Source organism: Haemaphysalis longicornis, unplaced genomic scaffold (assembly GCF_048455015.1).
Source record: "Haemaphysalis longicornis isolate Haplotype H1 unplaced genomic scaffold, Haemaphysalis longicornis Haplotype H1 scaffold_40, whole genome shotgun sequence".
Lineage (NCBI taxonomy): Eukaryota > Metazoa > Arthropoda > Arachnida > Ixodida > Ixodidae > Haemaphysalis > Haemaphysalis longicornis.
The window spans coordinates 1,740,748-1,763,943 of NW_027526362.1; the positions used below are offsets into that span (position 1 = coordinate 1,740,748).

At 47.3% G+C, this 23,196-nt stretch overlaps 1 protein-coding gene across 3 annotated transcripts in view; it reads right to left on the reverse strand.

The window, feature by feature from the left end:
• Positions 1-23,196, reverse strand: part of LOC144137553 (diuretic hormone receptor-like) — a 291,661-nt gene that overhangs the window by 60,481 nt on the left and 207,984 nt on the right. For all 3 annotated transcript variants that reach the window (XM_077669485.1, XM_077669484.1, XM_077669483.1), the window contains 2 exons: positions 10,617-10,714; positions 7,041-7,126 (listed from right to left, as the gene is read on the reverse strand). In XM_077669485.1, coding sequence (XP_077525611.1) covers positions 7,041-7,126; positions 10,617-10,714 — 184 coding nt within the window. The remainder of the gene's footprint in view (positions 1-7,040; positions 7,127-10,616; positions 10,715-23,196) is intronic.

Sequence of the window (23,196 nt, forward strand, 5' to 3'; positions counted from 1 at the left end):
GCGCTTTCTCGTTAGCAAACATCTTCGGTGGCTGGAATGTGGCTACGTGAGCTAGCATAGTCTCGTGTTCTTTAAACTGAACAAAGCTTTACTTTGTCTCTCTGGCCGCTTTGAACGTACCTTCTTTAAATCGATAGTGCATTCTGAAAAAACATTCACCTTACTTTCACAACACGTCGGACTAGCCACGTATAAAAACGTGCCTATACTCGCTTACAACTCAAGAACGGCACCACCTCATGTAGTGCAACACTCCGCCAAAGCGCCGGACCCGTGACGTCAGTGCGCGCGCGTTTTGAAATGGGTTTGCTATGAATGCGTGATATCGTCTGCCTTGTCTCACGCAGTCTGTTTGTCGTCACCGGAGTCGTTTATAAGCATATTAAGTCCAAAAAATCACGGGAACGGCTCACGCCATGTTCAAAATATTCCCAGTAACGCCCTACTTGCACCGCGCGGAGAAACATCCGGCTACGGTGATAAGGTACAGCGGCAACTTCCGGTGCCGTTCTTAAGTTGTCACCGAGTATAGTCATTATGTACAACATCGAAAGCTGTGTTTGTATTGCGCGTGGATGCGTCAAGCGCTTTACGCGCGTCATGTCGAGGTTAGTCCCCTTTGTCGAATCAAAGTAATTTGATTTCGCAGCTCAAGGTCGATCGCTGCCAACTCGGGCGTTCTCTTTCTAAATGAAGCGCGCTTTCTTTTAGGATTATTATAATAGTAGAACAAGTCAAGTCAGACGGTATATCAGTACAAAACATCAAGATCAGCAAGCAATGGTGGTTGAAAGCAAATCGGCACACGCATGCTCCACGTACGCCAAAGTTCGGCTTACAACGCCCGTCAAATAAGAAGAACAAGAGGCAAAAGCAGCCCCTGACCATTGCTTTTATATTGCAATAATTTTATTATTTCCCCTGTTCTTAAATTAGGAATTCCTGGATGTCTGCATTCTGACGCCGCGCAACCATGTGAAAAAGCCGAAAAATGATTCGTATTAAACGGGACTAACCACTGCACTGACAACGGAAATAAGCAAGCGTCGGAGATGAAAGATACGGCACAGTGTTTGTCGCGTGGCATCCGTCCGTCCCACTTTTCCTTTCCGCTACGTTGTATTTTTTTCTCCGGCAGCGAATAAATATGTGATGCGGCGACCCCATCTAGATATTTCTGTTGCGTAAGCCTGCGATGCAGGGCAGCAGATCGCGTCTCAAACTAACCACGCCGTGTGTTGATCCTACGAAATTATGCACACACCATACGCGATGGACCGGTCCACGATGATGACAGCAATGTTTTATGAAGCGCAAACCATATACGCACGCCCCCTGTGCTCAGCCCCTAATGGAACGGATGCTCGTTGTTGTGTAGTTAGAGCCGAAGTTTGAGAAAATGCAGCATCATGATAAAGCTTAGAACACTTCCCTTGTGAAGATATATAACATCATAACAAAACTAACGCTGCACACTTGCCACTGTAGGCCCCACGTCATTACCGTGCATACACTGAATGCGCGGAGACATTTATGAAAATTTAACAGTACGCTGCGTACGGCAGTGGATTCAGAAGACATGGCGGCGCATACAGAACCGACATATTCGTTCCATAATTCAACGCTATTGCTTTCTCATTTACTGTATCATTAAAGTATATGCGTTTCATAGATAGTTCTTTCTGAACCGGCTACAAATTAAAGCCATACCGTGTCGCTTGACGAGGAAAATTTTCTTTCCCCTTTCTCATCTGTTCAATCTGAGCATTCTGTATTTGCTTATCTATTATTATTTCTAGTGTTTTAGCCATCTTGAAGGCAGCATAATCACGTACATTCTTCAGCCTTCCAAACTGGGCCCACGACCTCATTCTTACCGCTGCGCCAGCACTCATCCCCGAGCTTCGTGCACCTGCTACGCGAATCTTCAAGTGTAAGGAGCATAACTGACGCGTAAAATTTTAAGAAATGTTATTCAGCAGCTAAATGCGAGTCCTACCTCTCAAGCGAGGGCCGCGGCTCTTGGTTAAACAAGGGTACTACGCGCATCGGACGAGGCCACCTGAAAGGCCATGCACTGGCTATTCTAGATAATGCGTAGCAACGCGTTTTCTCCGTCACAAGTCATTCTTGCACTCGGTGACATAGTGTGATAATTTTACAGCGAAGGTGTCCGTGCCTCGACTTCACATACAGTCTGCGTGGATATATGTATGCATTGGCCTGGAAGCCAAATTTTCTTACCTATGCAAAAGCTAGTGCCTTGTGTATAACCCTTGTGTTTCCTCCTTTTGGCGGTTTTTTTTTCTTTTTCGTCTAGAGTGAAGGGCTTCGGCCGCGACATTTTTGCCGGTGTCTTTCACATAAAAACATGCACGCAGCACCAGTTGTCCGCTTATGCGTGCACGTTTGGGGGGGCTGACGAGGTTGCGCACGCACAGCTAGGCTTTGTGCGCTAATCAGTGAGGGGGGTACGGGGGGGGGGGTAAAGAGAATTTATTATAACCCACATATCAGGCCACACCGATTAGTAGTAACAGAGGTTCCCTGAGAACAAAAATTGTCTAATCAGTTTTCATGTAATATGGTCATTCTACACACGGCACAAAAGTGTTTGAAGTGGGCGACAAGCTACTACAAATGAAGTCCCACAACGTTCACCACCGTTCAAAGAAGGAGTTCCTCAACTATACTGAACTCAGTACGGCACTAGAGCAACGCTCAGTATGTTGCTCCTGACCACTATAAAGCGCCTGAACCAACCCGAAAGGAAGACTTCTTCTCCTAGAGCTGCCAACTCGTGCTCCAAATGGCTCCTCAAAATCAACCGTACACGCCACAGCGGTGGGAACATTGCCCGTTGCGGCCGGGCTAGAAGGCATGCGGCACCACGATTTCTCACAAAACAAAAGCACCAGCGCACATCAGAAAGTTGACTAACACATCATTTGAACGTGTGTTCATTCGAAGTGTGAGTCTGAACAGCGTGCTTAATACAGCCAAAACGTCGCCGCTACACGACAGTGAAACAAGGCATGTTCTGATGTTTCAGTGTGGCACGCAGTGCGGACACCGTGCGGAACGCACAACGCCGAATCTCGCCAGATAGTCAGACGTCAGGAAAACTTCCCAGCCACGTAACCATCTGAAATCCCGAACATCGGCCGGAAGTGTCGCCGAAGTTATCTGATGCCAATGGACACCGCGTGACCTTCCTATCTGTTGGTTGTCTAATTGTGTTATTGCGAATTTCCTGCATACTTCGCTTGCCGTACTTTCCCTGAAACTTAGGCTTGGCAAAAAAGACTGGAGATTTCGCGATGTTTTGATGCGCGTTGCGCTCGTAGGAGATGTCGACGCGGACGCCTCACCGCCCGAAGCTTCCTGACTACTGTCGTTTTGGGTCGAGTGATTTGGGTTGGTGTGCTGCACTAGTAAGATCCCTACGTCGCAGGGGGGAAACGGAAACCCGTTCTTGTCCCCCAGATTAAAAGACTAGTCATTATAGGTTTCATTCAGCTAATTAACTGGGACGTATGCGCAATGGAAAATTACAAACCATTTTTTTCCTGCGCTCCTTGAATTACGCCAAGCTTGGCTGGTCTTCCTTCTTGACAGAGTGGAAGGGCACTGATTTTTTAAGTGCAATGCACTTCGTAAGCGACCCTGAACCTGCGTCCACCGGCGATGTCCGCGCACGTGGAGATGGGCGCGCGCAGCCTGGCCGCTGACATGGCACATACCCACGAGGGGGATTGGCCAAGAATCGGGCGTGAGAAGGGCTAATGCACCTGCTTAAAGGAGTACTGACACGAAATTTCAAAGCTGAGATCCGCTCTAGCAATCAAGTACAACGACAACACAAATAGGTGTCTGTGAATAAATGCATCTTTCTTTCTTTGTAGTTGTGCGTGTGTGTGTGATCTCTCTTTCGCGAACATTACCGAACCGCGCAAATTCAACTCGTGCATTCGCACTTTCACATTCTTCCCCTCGGGGAAATGCGGGGGTTTTTTTTCTCTCTATTGCTGGGTTTCCTTCTGGCTATTTCAAGACTTTTTTAGGCGTCGGAGTTCTTTTCATTCAGTTTAAAATATACTGCCCCGATAGATTGCTCAACTGGGCTGTTCACACATTTTTCGGATGATCAACTACAGCACGGCAAAAACATATGGACGCAAGAAAGGCATACGAGAGGACTGCTGAGTTCCAACTTAATTTCATTTTGTAAGCGTGCCACAGATTTAAGCGCCCACACAACAACACAATCTGTGAACCCGTTAAATAACGACCACCAACACAGCGAAATGGACAGTGATTTCCCTCACTATCACTTCACTGATGTGTCACGCTTTCACAAGATCGTTAGGTGACATCACAAGTTTCTCACTCTTTTGTTTTTACGTATACAGACCCACCGACTGACTTGCTGGATGACTGACTCCTCCACACCCAGCCAATACTGCGAGGCCTAGAGACTTGAAATTTCAGTAGTGCATTGGCGCCTTGCCGTAGAGGCTCACTAAGGCAGGATTTGTATTTTGAAATTGTGCTCCGATTATCCGATGTGTGTGATTATCTCGTTCATCCATTCCCATATCTAAGTGCTCTTTGCTGATATTGTAGGCCTTATAAAATATAAAAGATTCTAGAATTTCGCCCTCAACAAAACTGTTGGGGCGATTCTGCATTTTAGAACAAAATGGGTGTTCTTAAAAATGCTTCACATAATAATGTTTCACTGCTCGATTCACCCAATTGCTTTTTGCTAATAAATGTTGCTCATGCAAATGCACAAACCAACTTCAATCATTTCGCCCTGTAACGCCGGCAAAAGGGCGAGAAGAATTTGTTTAACTGACACAACTGGCGAGCCAAAAAGGCGTAACCTGTGATGTTGACCCCTAGCCAATCTGGTTGTTGAAACTGTTTCGAATTTCATGAGCACATTTTGAATATAGTGTAGGAGATTAATATTGTTTACCTTTTGAGAAAATATGCCAGAGAGAGTGAAAAGTGCTGAAATAATTTGTCACATATTCATTTTTTATCTAAGATATTGAACTGGTTTTCGTTGATATAGGTAACTCATGCAGCTGTCTAAACACTGTGCTAGGAGATTTTTCCATAACACCCACCTAATAGGGAGAATCAATATTTCTGGAAAACTGCGTGTTTTTACAGATTCCTCAATACCTATACAGGCCGTTGATATATCCAATTCGTTTTAGCTTGCAAATGCTGCCCATAAAGGTGTCCAAAAACGAATTTCAGGATATTTTCCTAAGACGCGTATGAAGAGGCAAGCGGTATTTTTAACTTACACCCCTGTGGACGTTGAATTCACTTCAGTTTTTCCGCGTTCCCATAGCTCTCGCCATCTGTTGGGACTTTTTGCAATCACGCGCCCCCTGCAATCACCCCTTATGCAATCACGCGCCCATGTTATTTATCACAAAAGTTTGTCTGATGAGTACAATTCATACCTCCTTAGATAACACTTTCCATGGGTGGGTAGTCGTTTGAGGGCACCATCTCGATACAATTTGTTTCTGCAGAGTTCTCATAAAACAAGATACCCCTCCGTTTCTCCTTACCACACCTTTCCGGTAGGAGCCTACATATTGACAGCAGGCGGGAGTACCTCATTTTGTAAATCTTCACGGTAAACTACGTAATTGCGACAAGTAAGAAATTACTGCACACGTGCTGTACCCATGAGTGTCATCACTCATCACATAGCGGCCCACCCAGGCCTCACAGGGTACTACCGCTAGTTTGTCACAGAATTACCGAAAACGCGCTGTAATGAGTTCGAAGTATAATGAGGCCGTTGTGACATATCCAGACTTCGTAACAGAGGGCCCAGGCAGGCCAGCGTAGCTGTGTTAGGGACGAGGGGGAAATAGAAGAGGGGTGGGGGAATAGAAGGATGAGAGGAAGGGAGTGCAGCTAGAGGGGAAGGATGCCATGGGGCCGAGAGCTGACGGAGGAGAGGGGATCAGGGGAGAAATGTTGGGTGACGGAGCTGAGATAAGGGGAGGAGACGCAGGCAAAGGAGTACTGAAAAACGGTTGAAGAGGAGAATGGAAGTGGCGTTGGTGGGTGGGGAAAATAGGAGGACGGGGAAGGTAGGATTGCGTGGGGGCTGGTAAACGACGGAGACGAGAGCGACACAGGGGCGGGTACAAGGTCAGGGATGCGAGGGAGATTTAGAAGGTTTTTCAAGCAATGGCGGCAGAAACATCATAGTTTTTTTACATCATTTCCAGCGAAGCGAGCGGGCGCGCGGAGAATTTTTTAGTGCCCTTAGACAAAAATAGGTTCATGATATTTGCAAACAATTAGGGACATTATACCACCAGACCGGGCGCTATACCTTTCAGTATACCTGTATTATACCAAAAAATAGGACATAGAATACTATCTTCTTCAAATGTATCGTGCGTGAGCGCCTATTACCCCTAGATTTGTCAAGTAAGCGGTGGATGCTTACGTACCACAATTAATGATTTCGGTGGCTTTTCAACTAACAACACCGAATGACTTGCAATGTGCCCTATAGTTGCACGCACACGTCCATGGCCAGCATTGCAAACAAAGTCAAACAGCCCGCCAGTGCACACCAAACAAAAAACTTGGTTGAACTGATGAATTCCACATTCTGGTTAGCGTACTAAAGTTTGAAGCAAGCACTGGCGTATTATTGACGCCTAATTGGATGGAACCGGATCGGTTCGGCGTACACTGCGATGATTAACGTGTACTGAAATCTTGTGTGCACGTAAGCTTTTTTTCTTTTGCCTTGCTTCTATGTCCTAGCTGAATTCTTCCGAGCTTTAATTAAAACAAATATGGCGTCATCTCCTCAGCCAAGTCCACGCTTTTGCGACGTTAATTGTGGAACAGAAAGGTAATAGCCCAGCCGGTTTATTTCAAAGGCTCGCTCAAGTTTACGCGTTCATGACTCGTAGTGCGAAGCAGAGCTCTGCTCTTGTTATTGCGAGACCCCGTAAAATATGGATAATACAGATACTTACTTGAAGTAGAAGAATATCCACAGGGCCAGCGTGAGCGCGCATAGTGAGAGACCGTAGCCGATGTAGTACAGAAGCGTTTCGTCCACCTGTAAACAAGAGAAGATGGTGTGCATTTGCGCCTGCTGGTGTATTCAACGATGCGCAAAACAGTTAGGCGTTTGACAATATTTTCTTTTTTTTTTGTGCGGGTACGGCGGCAGGAACGAATTAAGCGCACGCTGTAAAATCTACGAAATCGTAATGGTCGTGAACGGCTTTTGCACCGTGCAAGTAACGGCGTTGTGCGTTCACGGGAGAGATCAAATTTGCCATACTTCCTTTCTCAATATTACGTAAACAACATTGCAAGATATAGGCTGGCTGCTATCATCGCAGTTCGTTATGCCCTAATGAAGATAAGTTGGCACGATTACGAAAATACGAACTGGGTAAGAATGTAACACTGTGTACTCCTAATTAACCCATTTAATTGGGCGCATCAACCCCATTTCAGTGTGAGATAACATAAAATTTAACCCGATCCTCTAACAGTGAGGAAAAAACATGGGGCTCTCTAGTTTTGTCGGTAAAAGGCTCCTAAATGTCCAACAAACGTGGCAAGGGGAAAGGGAACGAATATTACTTTTTATTCTATCAGCCTGGTTCCTGATTGGCTTCACTTTTAGCCACACGGTTATTCAATTCGAACCGCACTGGCTAGCGTTTTTCCTATCGCGTGTTTTGCTGATTGCCTCATGGGTAGCGCAGCCGTTCGCTCGACCGCTAACCGGGCCGCATTCACCGCTACCCATCTTTATTCGGCGGCCATTCTGAACGGGCTCATTTGTTCGCTAATATCCGCCTTATCCTTCTTGTTCCACCTCAAGAAAAGAGAAAATTGAGCTTGAATTAAAGAATGCTGCCCAAGCTGGGGCGGAAGCACAAGCTTGCTCAACGGCATATGGCACGCGTCTTTTACGGCCTTTTCATGTTCAAGGGACGTTTTGAAGTGCTTTCTTCTATGTGCGTGCGTGCGTGCGTGCTTGCGTGCGTTTGTGTGTGCGTGCATGTGTGCGTGCGTGCATGTGTGCCTGCCTGCGCTCGTGTGTGTATGTGCGTGCGTGCGTGTACGTGCGTGTGCGCGTGTGCGTGCGTGTGCGTGCGTGCGTGTGTGTGTGTGTGTGTGTACCTGCGTGCGCGTGTGTGTGTGTGTCCGTGCGTGCGTGCGTGCGTGCTTGCGTGCGTTTGTGTGTGCGTGCATGTGTGCGTGCGTGCATGTGTGCCTGCCTGCGCTCGTGTGTGTATGTGCGTGCGTGCGTGTACGTGCGTGTGCGCGTGTGAGTGCGTGTGCGTGCGTGCGTGTGTGTGTGTGTGTGTACCTGCGTGCGCGTGTGTGTGTGTGTCCGTGCGTGCCTGCCTGCGTGCGTCTGTGTGTGTGTGTGTGTGTGCGTGTATGCGTGAGTGCGTGCGCGTGTGTGCGCGCACGTGTGTGTGTGTGCGTGTGTGTTTGTGTGTATGTGTGCGTGTGAGTGCTTGTGCGCGCGCGCGTGTGTGTGTGTGTGTGTGTGTGTGTGTGTGTGTGTGTGTGTGTGTGTGTGTGTGTGTGTGTGTGTGTGTGTGTGTGTGTGTGTGTGTGTGTGTGTGTGTGTGTGTGTGTGTGTGTGTGTGTGTGTGTGTGTGTGTGTGTGTGTGTGTGTGTGTGTGTGTGTGCGTGTGCGCGCGTGCGTGTCAGTGCTTGTGCGCGCGTGCGTGCACGCGTCTTTCAATAGTGTGTGGGGAGCAGGGCCCTTTAGCAAGGCCAGCCTTTTCGCTGAAATAACTTGTGTTTTTTTCCAATAACAATTCAGCTAAACAGCGCCAGTGGCGTCCCTTTCCTCTTGCCCCGTATTTTCGTCCGCCCTCGGCATCATGAAAACTGGTGCCCCGCTGCAATAGAATAACCTCCACAACATGCACTTTGGGTTTGAAATGGCCAGGTTGCCAGCGACTGGTCTTTTCGACAGAATGAAAAGAATACGAACGAAGGAAATGCGCCAATATAAGTGGCTCAAGAAAGAAAAATTTCCCCGCATTTCCCCGAGGGGAAGAATGTGAAAGTGCGAATGCACGAGTTGAATTTGCGCGGTTCGGTAATGTTCGCGAAAGAGAGATCACACACACACACACAACTACAAAGAAAGAAAGATGCATTTATTCACAGACACCTATTTGTGTTGTCGTTGTACTTGATTGCTAGAGCGGATCTCAGCTTTGAAATTTCGTGTCAGTACTCCTTTAAGCGGGTGCGTTAGCCCTTCTCACGCCTGATTCCTGGCCAATCCCCCACGTGGGTATGCTCCATGCACAGACACCTATTTGTGTTGTCGTTGTACTTGATTGCTAGAGCGGATCTCAGCTTTGAAATTTCGTGTTAGTACTCCTTTAAGCGGGTGCATTAGCCCTTCTCACGCCCGATTCCTGGCCAATCCCCCACGTGGGTATGTGCCATGTCAGCGGCCAGGCAGCGCGCGCCCATCTCCCCCCGTTGCCAAGGAAGACGAGGAGATTCCTGGCCAATCCCCCACGTGGGTATGTGCCATCTCCTCCCGTTGCCAAGGAAGACGAGGAGCGCGCTCACCCGCAGCTGTTGCTATGTGGACGGACGGCGGTCAACGGAATTCAGGGTCGCTTATAAAGTGCATTCGCACTTAAAAAACACTGCTGAAGGCATAAAAATCCTGACTGTAGAGAACGCGGCAACACATCGCCCTGATGTCCCCTTTGGGTAAGGCGTGTCTAGGGGCTTCAAAGAGGTGACGTCAGGTCCAGATGGACATCGTCAATTAGCCAAACAAAATGCTGACGTTGTGGCGACAGACTGTCAAACTGCTACATACTTGAGGGAAATGTGTCACTGGAATCTAGTGCCCCCGCGACCGCCACCATAGCAGCTAGCAACGTTCCTTTCCATCTTGGTTTGACTATCCACGTGGCGTCTTTTCGCTTTGGCAGCCAAAAGTATCAAGAGGTCGTAACATTCTTTTTCTTATTCGCCGTCTATGAAATTTACAAATATCTCCTCAAATAAATCTATCGGACCTCTTTCCTCTAATATTTAAATGGCTTTAAATGACCGTGTGTAAAAACTTTAGTGCTATTTTCTGGCGCCAAAGACAACTTTTCAGCCTGTTAATGAGCCGTGCCAAGAACAAGTGGAACGTTCCTACCCAGTGCATGACAGCACGCTCTCTGAAGCCTGGCTCTTTGAGCCACGGGCGCCAGATTTTCCTGTAGTATACACAACTATCAATTCCAATGTTACTTCGGAGAGGGAGACGAGGGCATGCACGTGCGTGACATTAGGCACGTAAGGACCTTCCGCCCCAGTTTGGAGAAGGCGTGGCATGACTAAACGAAAGTGAAATTTCAACGCATCTAACGAATATGGCCTGACTAAATTTATGTGGACAAATTGGAAACGAATTTAGCAAACACCGCGCAATCTCAGTCACCAGACCAAAGTGTCATCCGCAATTTTCTTTTTCAATTTAGCTCACTCCGGCTCTTCAGTGGAGTGAAACCCAAAGTACGCAGCAACATACACTGACCCCAACGAACCTGCATGTCTGTGGCTCCTTCAAGAAGGGGTCGGCAGCTCGAGTAGTCGGACCTGCCAGCCCACGTGCCATTGGCCCAGCACTGCCGCGTCGCATTCTCTGCAAACACAACAAAATATTATTAGGAAATTATGACAATACATCCCACGCCGACCACGGAGCCACATTCATCCCACGTTACTGCCATATGTGAAGAAGCGTTAAAGACATTACGGTAATTCACCTTCGAGTATCCTTAAATTGGCCTGTCAGTTCACCCGCAACTCGTTCACGCATCATATAGTTTGTGGCCGCATCTGCACTATATAATCGACATGATCTAATCGGTCCGAAATACAGCTGCCCGCTCGTGATTGCAGGCACCATTCCAGCGCAACACTAATAAAGCTTGATCATTCCCTCCAGCCTCTCGTTCTTTGCCGTAATGTCACCTTTTTATTCTTGCTCAAAAAATGTTTATGACGGCACTCATTTCATATTGCCTATCCAAATCTCATCAATTGCATTTTTCGGGTATGTATTTCGGCCTGTTAAACAGACATGCGTTAAACTTCTCTGCGCTTCCTATGGCCATTCGTTTGTGGAATAGCCTTTCGGATAGCATTGCTTCGGGAAATATTCAGAAAAAAAATTCGTCATCTCCTGCACAAGCATTTACGGAGTAGCACATATATTTAGGCGTCATCTTGTTTCCTTGACAAGGCAAGGGGTTTGAACTGTTTGCGATATTTTCCAGTTAAATGTTCTTTACTAAGTTATACAATGTGTGCGTGGACCTTTAACCATGCGAAATACCTTAAAGTTACAGTTTTCATATACAACCGCTAACTTCACCCAATCCCCTTATTTTTACATACGCTTTTAATATTTGTAACCGACATTTTGTGACACAACCGAAGTGAATACCACCCTGGGGTCTCAGTAAAATAGCATAGTGTCAATGGGGGCACGTGGGACCCAGAAAAACTATATTTGAAAAATTAAAAATTACAAATTCATACCATGAAATAATAACCTCCGGCAAGTCAATAAACTCCCACTCAAAAACTGTGCACGAAGCCGCAAGTCATGGGTTCACGTTAACTATTCTTACAATCCACCTTATGTTTTCGCCAAGGACATAGCTAAAGGTTGGGGGTGTTTGAGGATGCAAACACCCTCTGAAATTTTTTTTCAATGCAGACAGTTACGGATGCTTATTGTTACTTGCTGCAAAACTCCTCCCGTCCTATAACCACCCTCCCTTCCCCACTCTCCCGGCCCCCCCCCCCAAAAAAACTTTGTAACTTCCTGGTGCAGCCTTTGTTTCTGCTTAAGAAAAACCTAGTAGAACCAGCCAATAAACTGGCTACGGAGAGCAGAAACAACCCCAATAATAAGAAAATGACCGAGTTGGAATCTTCTTTTCTGGTATTTTTTTTTCTATTTTGGCCATATTTTTATCTCCAGATTACGCCAATTTTCTATCATTCAAACACACATCGGGGACGAAAACAACGGCCTTGAAAGCGCCACGCACAGGCGTACAGATTGCAAGATGCTGAACTCAAAACAAATTTATACAAGTTTTTATTACACCTGAAATGACAGAGTGCAAAAATCGTGGATGGCCAGCTGCACAATAGCTCGCAATACCAAAGAACTAATTATGTATTTCATGACGGGGAATCACCCTACCACATATTTCCACTGTAACAAATTGACCTGTAACCAAACGTCCTTTGATCAAAGTACATGTGACGATGGCGTCCGGACAGTTTATCCAAGGCGGCTTTATCAAATGCCCTTTCAGGGTACGGCGTGTTATCGACGGACGCTTTATCAAAGTCATTTGATTCAAAGAGCTTCTCCCAGTTTTGATATACCACAATTTGCTCTAGTGCTTTTAATTTCCTCCTCACTCTCTATGCCCTGACTGAGCGATGTTTTTGTCCACAGCGGGCATGTGTATTAAAAAAATTATAGCAGGTATTTCTGGATTTCCTCTCATGTTTATATGTTACTTTGATGCCCAAAGCTTTTCGCCCCAAACTGTTCCTAATTAATGTGCATTGCGTAAGTGAAACCGTGCTAAAACGGATATTCTGCTCGCTCTAGTCTTCCCTCAGAATCGCAGAATAATAAACAGGGATATACCCGTCGAGGTGGCTCACTGGCTAAGGCGTTGCGCTGCTGAGCACGAGGTCACGGGTGTACGCCCGTGTGTACGAGATTTCGGCGTACGTTAAAGATCCCCAGGTGGACAAAATTAATCCGGAGCCCTCCACTAGGGCGCGCCTCATCGCCTGCGTAGCGTCAGCGCGTTAAACCCTGCAATCAATCAATCGAGCAACCGGGATATAATCGGTTTATCTATTACCACATTTTTACTGGCCGTAAAAGTGCTGAACATTTGTCGCTTCGCCCGCACCGACTTCAGAACAGCCTATGCTGTAAGATCGACTTGTCGCTCTGATTAATTAGAACTTTCTTATAAATACTGTTTCCTTTTTTCTTCGGAGCGCGCTATCATTTGTGCATTGTCATTGTCCTGCTGTATTTCTCATGTTATTTGCTAAATACAGCGCACTTTTGCAACGGCGATGAGAAGTACAGTTATTTGCGAATATGTACTGCTTGTTATGTGTTTTATGTTCTGGTTAGTTCGCTCATAGCTTGTTGGCGTGGTTATTTGCCTTGTATTTCGTATGAGCAAAATTCTTTTGTTGGTGCATGAAATTCGTCTTTGCACGCTTTTGACTTCGTTTGATCAGTGCAAGTTCTCATAAAATATTTGTTCCTACCTACGTCAAAAAGCAACTTCACCTTGATTCCACCCTGAAGCTTACAGGATGGATCGAGTAGCGGCTAAAAAGCATTAAGTTTCCTGGGAATCCACATAACGCTGCTGGGACGAGGGTTTAGTTCTAGTATGAATTGTGTATATGATTATGTGTGTGAAGGAAAAAATCAGCGAAGCATGCACGCACGCTCAAGACTTGAACGGCGAAGCTGTTGTAGTTGAGCATTGCCGCACACATAGTTAAGTTTCAGTATCCGTTTATTTGCTTAGTTGCCTAAGGCGTTGCGCTGCTGAGCACGAGGTCGCGGGTTCGATTCCCGGCCGCGGCGGCCGCTTTTCTGATGGAGGCGAAAAGCAAAAACGCCCGTGTGTACGAGATTTCGGCGCACGTTAAAGATCCCCAGGGGGTCAAAATTAATCCGGAGCCCTCCACTACGGCGCGCCTCATCGCCTGCGTTGCGTCGGCGCGTTAAACCCTACAATCAAGCAATTATTTGCTTAGTTGCTGTGCTAGTAATCGTCGTCCTATGGATCGGACAGGTCTGCGTTTTCTTCGTGGCGAGTGGTGGATGCAAAGCCATCCTCAGCATTTTAGACTTCTACCACCTCTTCGTCATCGACTCGAGGCAGCGGTGGCGGGATCTGAAGTCGTCCCGGGAAGGACTGGGACAGTCGTAGCCATGTCTCCAATGGAATCCATAATGGAACTGTGTTCATAATGGAGTCTAGTGTATGCGGCGGTCGCAATGACCTCTCCCAAGCAAGGTGTCTGTTCATCTTTATCATTAGCGCTAGAGTTTCTCACATGTGCGGGAGCACCTGACGACAGTGCTAGAGTTTTTTTCTTTTCTTACACCCCCTGCGCCAGCCGGGGACTCGGCCGTCGCCGCGAGGCACGCGCTAACGGGCGTTCACCATTTTGTTGGTATTTCCTCCCTGCAATGGTGAACTTACGGCTTGTAAAGCAGCTCCGCTCTTAATATTTCTGCGTATGCACTGATATCATGACAAACCATTAAGCCTTTTGTTACCACCCTCCCAGCAACCGGAGGATGAGCGACTTCTGTCTGAAGATCGAAGGAATGGCCCCGCACCACATAGACATTGCTGAGCATTTTTATGACTTGATGAAGTAATTGAGATTGACGCCAATCCCGCTTCTGTTAAGAAAAAGTGGTGACTGATGCTGTCTTACTGAGAGGCGCCACGAGGAGCGGCCGTCGTTAGTATTCGGCTAATTAGATTTATCTTGTCTAAACCACATTGGCATGCGCAGTTGTTCCACATTACGCATTCTGATGTAAGAACTCCGCATTGAGAGTTACGCTGAACTTTTCGGCTAATACACCTTATTGTCCGCGTCCTGTTAATAACCCATAACAAATGATCGTTAGCTTTACATGTAAAGTAACTTATAGTACACAGAACGACGAAACAAACGAAGGGAACGGAAGAACATCTGGCTTCGCGAAGGGTTAAGTTCCGAGGCTTAGAACGCAATGTGTAGCCACCCAGAGAGCCACTGGGCCATGGCATTGGAGGGCCGTCCCCTATAGGGCAGGAAGTCGTCACTCTTCCAAGCAGCTGTACTTCCATTACACGGGCGAGCTTACCGCCTTCAATGTTTACGCGCCTCACTGTAAACCGCAGAAGAGTTTGTGAGCGCGGAATCGTAGGCATGATGTGAAGGGCGACGACATCAGCCTCGTCGTAAAATCTAAATCGCGCATCACACCAGGTACGAGAACAATCTGTTTTTTTTTTTCTGATTTTGGGGAGCCATATCTGCGTTTTCGGATAAGTAACATTTATTACGTACGTTATTACAATTAGTATAAATAGGCGTAGCAGGGGGCGGCAGAAAGTTAGATGGGCGGATGAGATCGATAGAAGCTTGCAGGAATAAATTGGCCACAGTTGGCACAGGACCGGGGTAATTGGGGAATCATGGCAGAGGCCTTTGCCCTTCAGTGGGCGTAGATAGGCTGGTGATGAATAAACAATGGCGCAACATGCTCATCCGAGCTTGTTTACACCAAGTTAACAGTCCCAAATAATCATTAATTTAGCGCATTCTCTTTACACAGAGCAATCTTACTGGTGCCACAACTTTTTGAACTCTCGTCTTCAGTTTATTGTTTCTGGCTGGCTCCATTTGCTCAAGTGAAGGAGGTGTCTTGCGAGTGCGTGGCGATGTTTGTGACTGTTTTAAAACGAGGTGTTTACAATTTTTCCAACTAGCGGAACAACTTTATTGCACCCTACTTACTGAATAAAATACTTATGGAAAAGTGTCGGAAGAATTGTGAACGTGCGTTCACAAAATTTTATCTACAATTGCAGCAGCGCCCAACCAGCTTCGGCAAAGCCAAATTTGTGAAGTTGTTTACAGGTCAAGGAGACAAGTAGGTACACCGCCTTCCTGCTGAAGGGAGCGTGTCGACGCAAATTTCGGTTAGTGGGGGCCACCCGGGCTTACTCTCCTTTTTTGTGTTCATAATTCGAAAAAATTAAGCGGAACAAAATTGGAGCGGCAGTTTATCCTCTCACTCCTCGCAAGAAGGAGGCAGACGGGGGTCACGTACGTCAGTTTTTCGAAGCTTGCGGCAATACACTATATCCTGGCCGTAAAAAGTTGCAGGGAAGCTACACAAACTTCGTTGAAAGTAATCTACAATAAATGGTTCGTAGCCCACAACCTGAAGTACTCAAGCCTGGGAGGCGTTTTTCCAGTCTGTTTTCTAAGCTCCAAACCTTGTGTTAATCAAATCGGCACCCCCTGAAATCGAGTCTGTTCTCGTTGGTAGTGGAAAAATGAGTTTAGACGCCCTAGGAAGCTCGCATGTTAGCTCTACAAGCCTAAAGTTTTGCCACAGCGTGCCGCTGAGGCCATGCTCCGGATATACTGGAGGCTATTGTCCTCGCTGTTCCCGTTATCAAAAGGAGGGCGTTTGTTTTCTGCGCCATTCGGTTACACCCCGGACGAGACTAGCGCCAGGAGAGGGCGCAGTCAGGTTTCGTCGGAGCGTGTCCCTCAATCCTGGGGATAAGTTCGGCCGGGTTCGCACGTGCGTAGGCGCTTCCGCTGAGCCGCCATCTGCGGATGGTCGATTGATTAACGTCGAGTCTGCGGGCAGCTGCTGAACTGTCGATTTCTTCAACTATAAAACTAGTGCGCCTCTTGAAACGGGCGTCCTACTGAACCCGACACGTTGCAACCGCAAGGGGAGCCGGAAAGCAGTTGAAACACTTGAGGGCAACAAAAACCACTGAATCCTCCACACAGTGCGATGCGAAAACAAAGGCCAGGCGCTGCGCATGCCGTCAACGCCGCCACTGCTACCAAAGGAGAAATTAAAAAAAAAAAACATGAGAGCCGCTCTTGGCTTGTGGTGGATCGAAATGGCTCTGGCACATGTTGCCAACATAGGTCACGATATGGCCAAAACTGTAGCCGTTGGCGGGAATTGGGTGAATCAATGCACTTTTTAGCAACTTGGAATATTGGAAATCAATTGTAACGCCAACGTCGTCTCCAGGTTGCAAAAATGCGACAAAAAACTCGCGTTACTATCCAGTACTCCCTATACTCACAAATTGAACAATCAAACTTCGCAAAAGAAAAAATTAGGAAAATAAAAACGCCCAAATGAAAAGGGCCTGATTGTTTCCCATTTCTTCACTGGGCCTTCGGGCTTTTTGGTTCCCTCCTTGGCTGGACATAGGTCACATTTGCCCTGCTTGCTCCTTTTTATCTATGATTTAGCTGTGGCAGGAGATAGTACGCCAGCGGACGAAAGGGTGGAGCATCCTCGCAGGTGTTTGGTCAAAGGAAAGTTTACAGGCGACGCCAGGAGAAAACGACTCATTTGCGCTGTGCCGGGAAGAAGACCCTTGTTTTTGCGGTGAAGCCTGCTTTTTCAGTCACCTTTATTGAATGACTCAACGTGCGCCCCCCCCCCCCTTCCCCCCAGAAAAAAGGCATATTCCGGCTTCAAAATCTGCGTGGTATTGGTTCTACTACTCCTCGCCTTCCTGTTATATTGTTCTCATCTCCTGGATTGTGATGCTCCCTTTATTTTTCCCACAACACCTTCAGTTTCTCTTTTCCCTCTCTTACTTACCATTCTATATCGCCACTCCTTTCATTCTGTTCCTTGCTCAGTTCTTTTCAACCCTCCTATTTCCTTCCTCTCCAACGCCACTGATCTGTTCTACAGCCTTTTTCACTAAACAGTGCCTTGTCATGTTTACGTCTTCTCGGTGTGCCTCTCGCGCTGCCCCAATAATTCCCAACCGTCCATTCCTTCCGTCATCTCCCTCTTCTCTGCACATTTTTCATCCTCCTTTCTCTTCTCTTTTCATTCTTCTCTTCTTCCTCGCTTTTTCCACTCCTCTTTTTCTCCCCGCTGCTCCTTTCTCCTCTACTCTCCTCCGCCTTATTAGCTTTCACTGCATTCGCAGTCCTCCCCTCTCTTAGGCATTGTTTTCGAGGTCCTCCCCTCCCCTTACACTTCTCGCTACACTCTGTTTCGCATCCTACTCCTGCCTCCCCGCCTTGCTTCGCCCCCCCCCCCCCCCTACTTACCTCGCTCTGTATAGGCAACTACCCCTCGTCGCCTTCTCCACTACAGCCCCCTTTCTTTACTACTCGCCAACGGATTCCTAGTGGGTCAGCAATCCACTGTTGCACAGGCTCAACAGGGACATTAAGGCCGGTCTTAGTGACACACGCAGACACAAATTTTCCGGTTGAGATAGCCCAAGAAGGACTAATGTCTTGAAAAGCATGTCACTCCATACCAACACCAGAGGCACCAACACCTGTGTTCGAGTGTTCTGGCCCCATTGATTGCATTAAGTTCGTCAGGGTAATTCCTGCCCAACAAATACATTGGGTACCGCTTGCTTGAGCAGGAAAACTTTGCTGTCCACATGTTCACTGTTATCTACTTCCCCGAGCGTCTCAATTAGTGCGCCTACTTATTCGTGAACACACGTCGGCCGGGCATTCTTTCGTCTTTGTTTCGTTGCCACTGCTGCGTAAAACGAAGATAACACGCTCACTAAGGCACTCTTTCAGCGTCCCACATAACACCACGCCCGCATTGCCCTCACAGCGATGTATAGGCAGCTCAGTCCGCCACCTATCTCAGTCTGGCATCTACTGTTCTTAGCCTGCCACCTTTCACGATAAAGGGATGCCTCGCGTGCCCTCCTGAAATTCTTTGCCCAAACAAGACTTCACTTCAGTAGTGTGGACAGTTGGGAAAGTTAGCGAATGTTGTTCTTGACGTACAGCTGTAAACAACACAACACACGAGAAGGAAGACAACTACGAGCTCTCGTCGCTGTCTTCCCTCTTTTCTTGGTTCTGTTGTTCAGCGCTTTAGTGTCCACACAAAACAAGATTTTCTGCCCGGCTCGAACACCCTCCGCACTATCTGTTCTACAGACTCGAGGTTTATTTTTTCCTCTCTATGCCTTTTCTTTCCTGTCTCGTTTCGTCGACCCGGCCCATTTTTTATTAGCCTGCCCTCCCCAAGAGAGACAGTTCTCGGCTGGGTCTTATCTTTCTTTTTCTTTTAGTAAGGCAACTACATTTACGCTACTACCACTGCCACTACTAGTACTTTTTTGACACTTTGAAAGAAGCCTGTACAAGTGGCATAACAAACTCGTTTAAAAAAACACCGGGAAATGTTTTACGGGGGAATTACCTTTCTGCTAATCTGGGAATTTGCTTCGCCAACAATAGCAGCCATTGGAGCGATTTCGTCGCATTTCTTTTATTTATTTTGTGTTCAGAACTTAAAGCACATCCCCGCACGTGCAGTCGCAGTGTTGGGTACACGTTCGTGAAGAAAGCAAAACAAAATAAATCCGGCTACGGAGCGCCGTAGTTCAAATAATAAACAAGTGAAATCAAAACTAATTGTTTAAAGTTAGACTATGTAAAACCGCGAACAAATATTAAGAAACGCATAATATACACAAATATTTACAATCACTGAGATGGATTCGTTTCTTCGAATGCTCACACACACACACAAAATAAAACACCTAGCAGCGCTAATCCCTTGTTGTGAGTTGCAAACGCGAGGGCAGTGATGCACAAACCGGGCGCTGTGTAGTGTTCCAGTTTTGCTTTGCACGTAAATTTTGGCTGCTGCGGCGCTTCGCCAGGTCAGCGGAACGCGCGCTTGATCTGCACCTGAACACCGCAGTCACAGCAACCGCTGCAACTCTCCGCTTCCCACGTGGCTCCGCCTTGTTTAGCACAGCGGTTCTCGACTAATTATGTTTCAAAGCTCGTAGTTTGCAGCGACGCCCGCGTAGCTGAGTTCACTGGCCAGAATGCGCGGTGGTGACGTCACGTGCGACCCACGTTACGCTCCTCAAACACCCGTTTTGTTATTATACCCGTGAACTTTAGTATCGGACCTTCGCGCCCAAACTACTACTGTGAGAAGAAGGTGAGATTTTGATTAATAGCTGCACAGGGGTGCTAGGTCAGCTAAATTACCGTTCCTGCTGCGTTCGATGTTGCATTGGGGTCGCCATCCTCACGATAGCGCGGAAACAATCTATTGCAACTATCGATTTTGCCTGGTGCTTCGAGCTAAAAGGTAAGTTTTGCGCGCTTTCGGAAATATGACGCTGGTAATCCTTCCAGTAGGCCGTCTTCTGCCTTAAGGAAGTGCGCGAGAAAAGACAGCGTACATTTCCGCATGCGTGGCTTAATGTGTGGTTGCGAAAGTGTGGGCATGCGGGGTGACGCTGGGCTTGAGTAACAACGCGACAGCTTCACCGGCGCCTGGCCGCGTGGCGCCGTCTATTGTTTGCAAACAGAACTTGCGGTGGTGACCCACGGCCGGGCTGGAGGAGCGGCGGGCGCGCACTTTCATACGGCCTGCGCTTCGGGTATAGTTCCCACCTTTGACCGCCGCTAGTTCGTGTCGCTGCGGACCAACCCTCGCCGGTTGACCTACAGCACGCGCGGGGTAGGTAGAGCGGCGGCGCGCGCGCACTTGCCACTGCTCCAGCCCTGCCGTGGCTACATGCGATACCTGTCCGTGTAAATTTACATGTGCGTCATTAAAATAGGCGACTCCTCCCCCCTTCTGAATTTTCGGTCTAATTGGGTCAAACAGCCTAACATTATCACTCGGAAGCGCCTAATCAAAAAATTGAAAGAAACATTTTAACTCGGGGCACATGAAGAAAAATATGCGAGGCCTTCATATCTTATCAGCGACTGTATTATATGAAAATGGTGAGACAGGCAAATAAACACGGCACTTTCCGTGACTGAAATATCATTTCTTATTTTTTATTTTTCCTTTCGGATGATGTCTTGCTTTGCACACGCACAGGGTACGACCAGTCACGCGAATGATTTCCCGTCGAGGGAGATAGGGTTATCGCTTAGCTAAACGTGATTCTGCTATTCACGCTCCGGTCGGGCTGAGCGGCCCGCCGGCAGCGAAGCGCACTGTCAAAAACACACAGCTGCTCGGCCAGAGGCGATGCGTCGACTAACAGAAAGGCGGATTGGAAGGGCAGAGGGTTGGTTCGAAGCGCCCCCACTGTAAAGAATCTGCTGTATTGGTTCCTTCTTGGGTGCGCAGGCCGTATGAAAGTGCGCGCTCGCCGCTGCTCCAGTCCGGCCGTGGGTCACCCGTGGCCTCCGCGATTTGCTGCCGGCGGCGCACCGCCGGCAGCCAATCGCGGAGGCCACGGGTGACCGACGCGGGAGGTTCGAAAAGGAAGCTGCAAAATCACGTCATCAGACGCTATTCGCTGAGTATAATTTGTACCACACAGAAAACAAGCGCTATTTAAAAACACAGGATGAGGCGTGGACGGGACAGGGGACCATTTCAATCAGTTCATAAACCAGGTCTCCCATTTGTTTCAGTCGGGTTAGAGTTATTTTCGCCGCATTTTGTTGAAGCCTAAGGAGAACTCCCGAAGAGCAGGGCAGAGTGCAGATGGCCCATGCACACGGAAATTCGTTCAATGAACCGTGTAGATCCCCCTCATTTTATATCGAAGTAAAATTCCCTAATTAGGATTTCTTGGAAATCAATATACAATACCTTAGTGAGACTAATCAGCACCTGCGTTTCGTCCGTCATGGACAGCAAGGAGCTCGCGCATTTCAAACTCCGAAACCGTTAAAGAGAAGGGTTCTGTAGCCCACTAACGATTTCGTAGCGTAAAAAACTTGAAAGGGTCCATGAAGACGAAATAAGATGTTGTTCAGTATGAAGAAACCTGTCTTTGGTAGCCCACTTAGTGCCATTTCAATCCCGAAAGACTTTTTTTTTTTTTTTAAGAAGCAGCGCAAGAAATATCGAAAGACGTTGAGATTTCGTCCTACAGTGACGTAATGCGGACACGAGAGCTCACTATGGGCCGACGCTAAAACATTTTTATCGGTGTGTAAGATATAACCAATACTCTACAACTGAGTGACACAATAAACCATTGCTACTATCTCCCTGTCATTTATCTTGGTGGTGGCCGTAGGTCGGCTGGCGCCAGTCGCACGAAATCGCTCAAAGCTGCGCGGCGTCATAGAGGAATCTCGGGAGAGTGGCTGTGAAGTCCCACCTGTCGAATATGTTTTCTTCACTATCTCAATTATTTGTTTCGCGTTTGATATAGAAATTTTATTGCTGTTATCTCTACAAAGCTGTCATTTTGATGAAACAAACTTGCGTATTGTTTGCATGGCCATTTCAGGCTTCACATGACAGCTCGTCGCGAATTGTTGAGATTAGCCGCCACTATCGCAGAAAAATAATAATTAGCGGCCATGGGGCACGCAATCAAAGTTTGCGCCTGGAGTGGTGTGATGTAGCGTTGTGTCTTGGAAGAAGAGACACTGTGTGTGGAAACGAGTACAATGATGCAAAATAAACAGATGCAAGTATAGGGTAATGGCTGAGTCCGAAGACAGAATTTTGTTGGCGTTATACATATCCTGGCTCCTGGCATATTCGGAAAGCATTTTTATAGCAGGTATGTTGGTAAGACTGCGCATCGCATACGTTTAGTTTAAGCCATACTTGGATATATGAAAATTTAAAATGTTTACTCATTCAAATATAAAAAAATAAAAATGACAGAAAATTATACTGCATTCCAACTTTTTGGGCATTGCCGCAAAAATAATACCTTTGGCATGAAAGTAGCAACCCACGACACATTTGACATGGCTAATCTTGACACGATAGTGGCCACGCGATGACAAGCCGATATGAAAGCACTGGTACAGCCAAGTAACATTGTACGCTTTATGGCATGCAATGCATGTGGCAGCAACTGTCGAAAAGCCCTCAAGCAAAAAGCTCCCCCCTGAGTGATACAATGTGACCCTGTTCTTTCAAGACCTTGTCACGATTAGGCGGGAAGGCTCGCCCGCGGGAAAGTGCGGCAAATGGATCCAGTCACGATCTTCCGAAACTTCATCGACCTTGTCCCCCTAGCAGACGCCGATTTACGGGGCAAAGGGCGGCACGCCCATCATTTCTCCCGACGCTGCCCTGAGAAAGGCGGGAGGTGGGCGACCTGCTCGCTCACGCACGCATCACGTTTTTCTCAGAAGGCTTTGACTGCAAACTGATACTGCATCACCCTGTTTTTTTTCATCAAAACATGACTGACCAGAACTTAGGTATGACAGCGAGCGGTCTGATAAGAGCCCCCTGTTGCGATGCCGCTGAGAACCCTAAGCTAGAAGGTATACTGTGCCGTACGGTTTATTTTTAATGAGTAGCATTTTATTCTT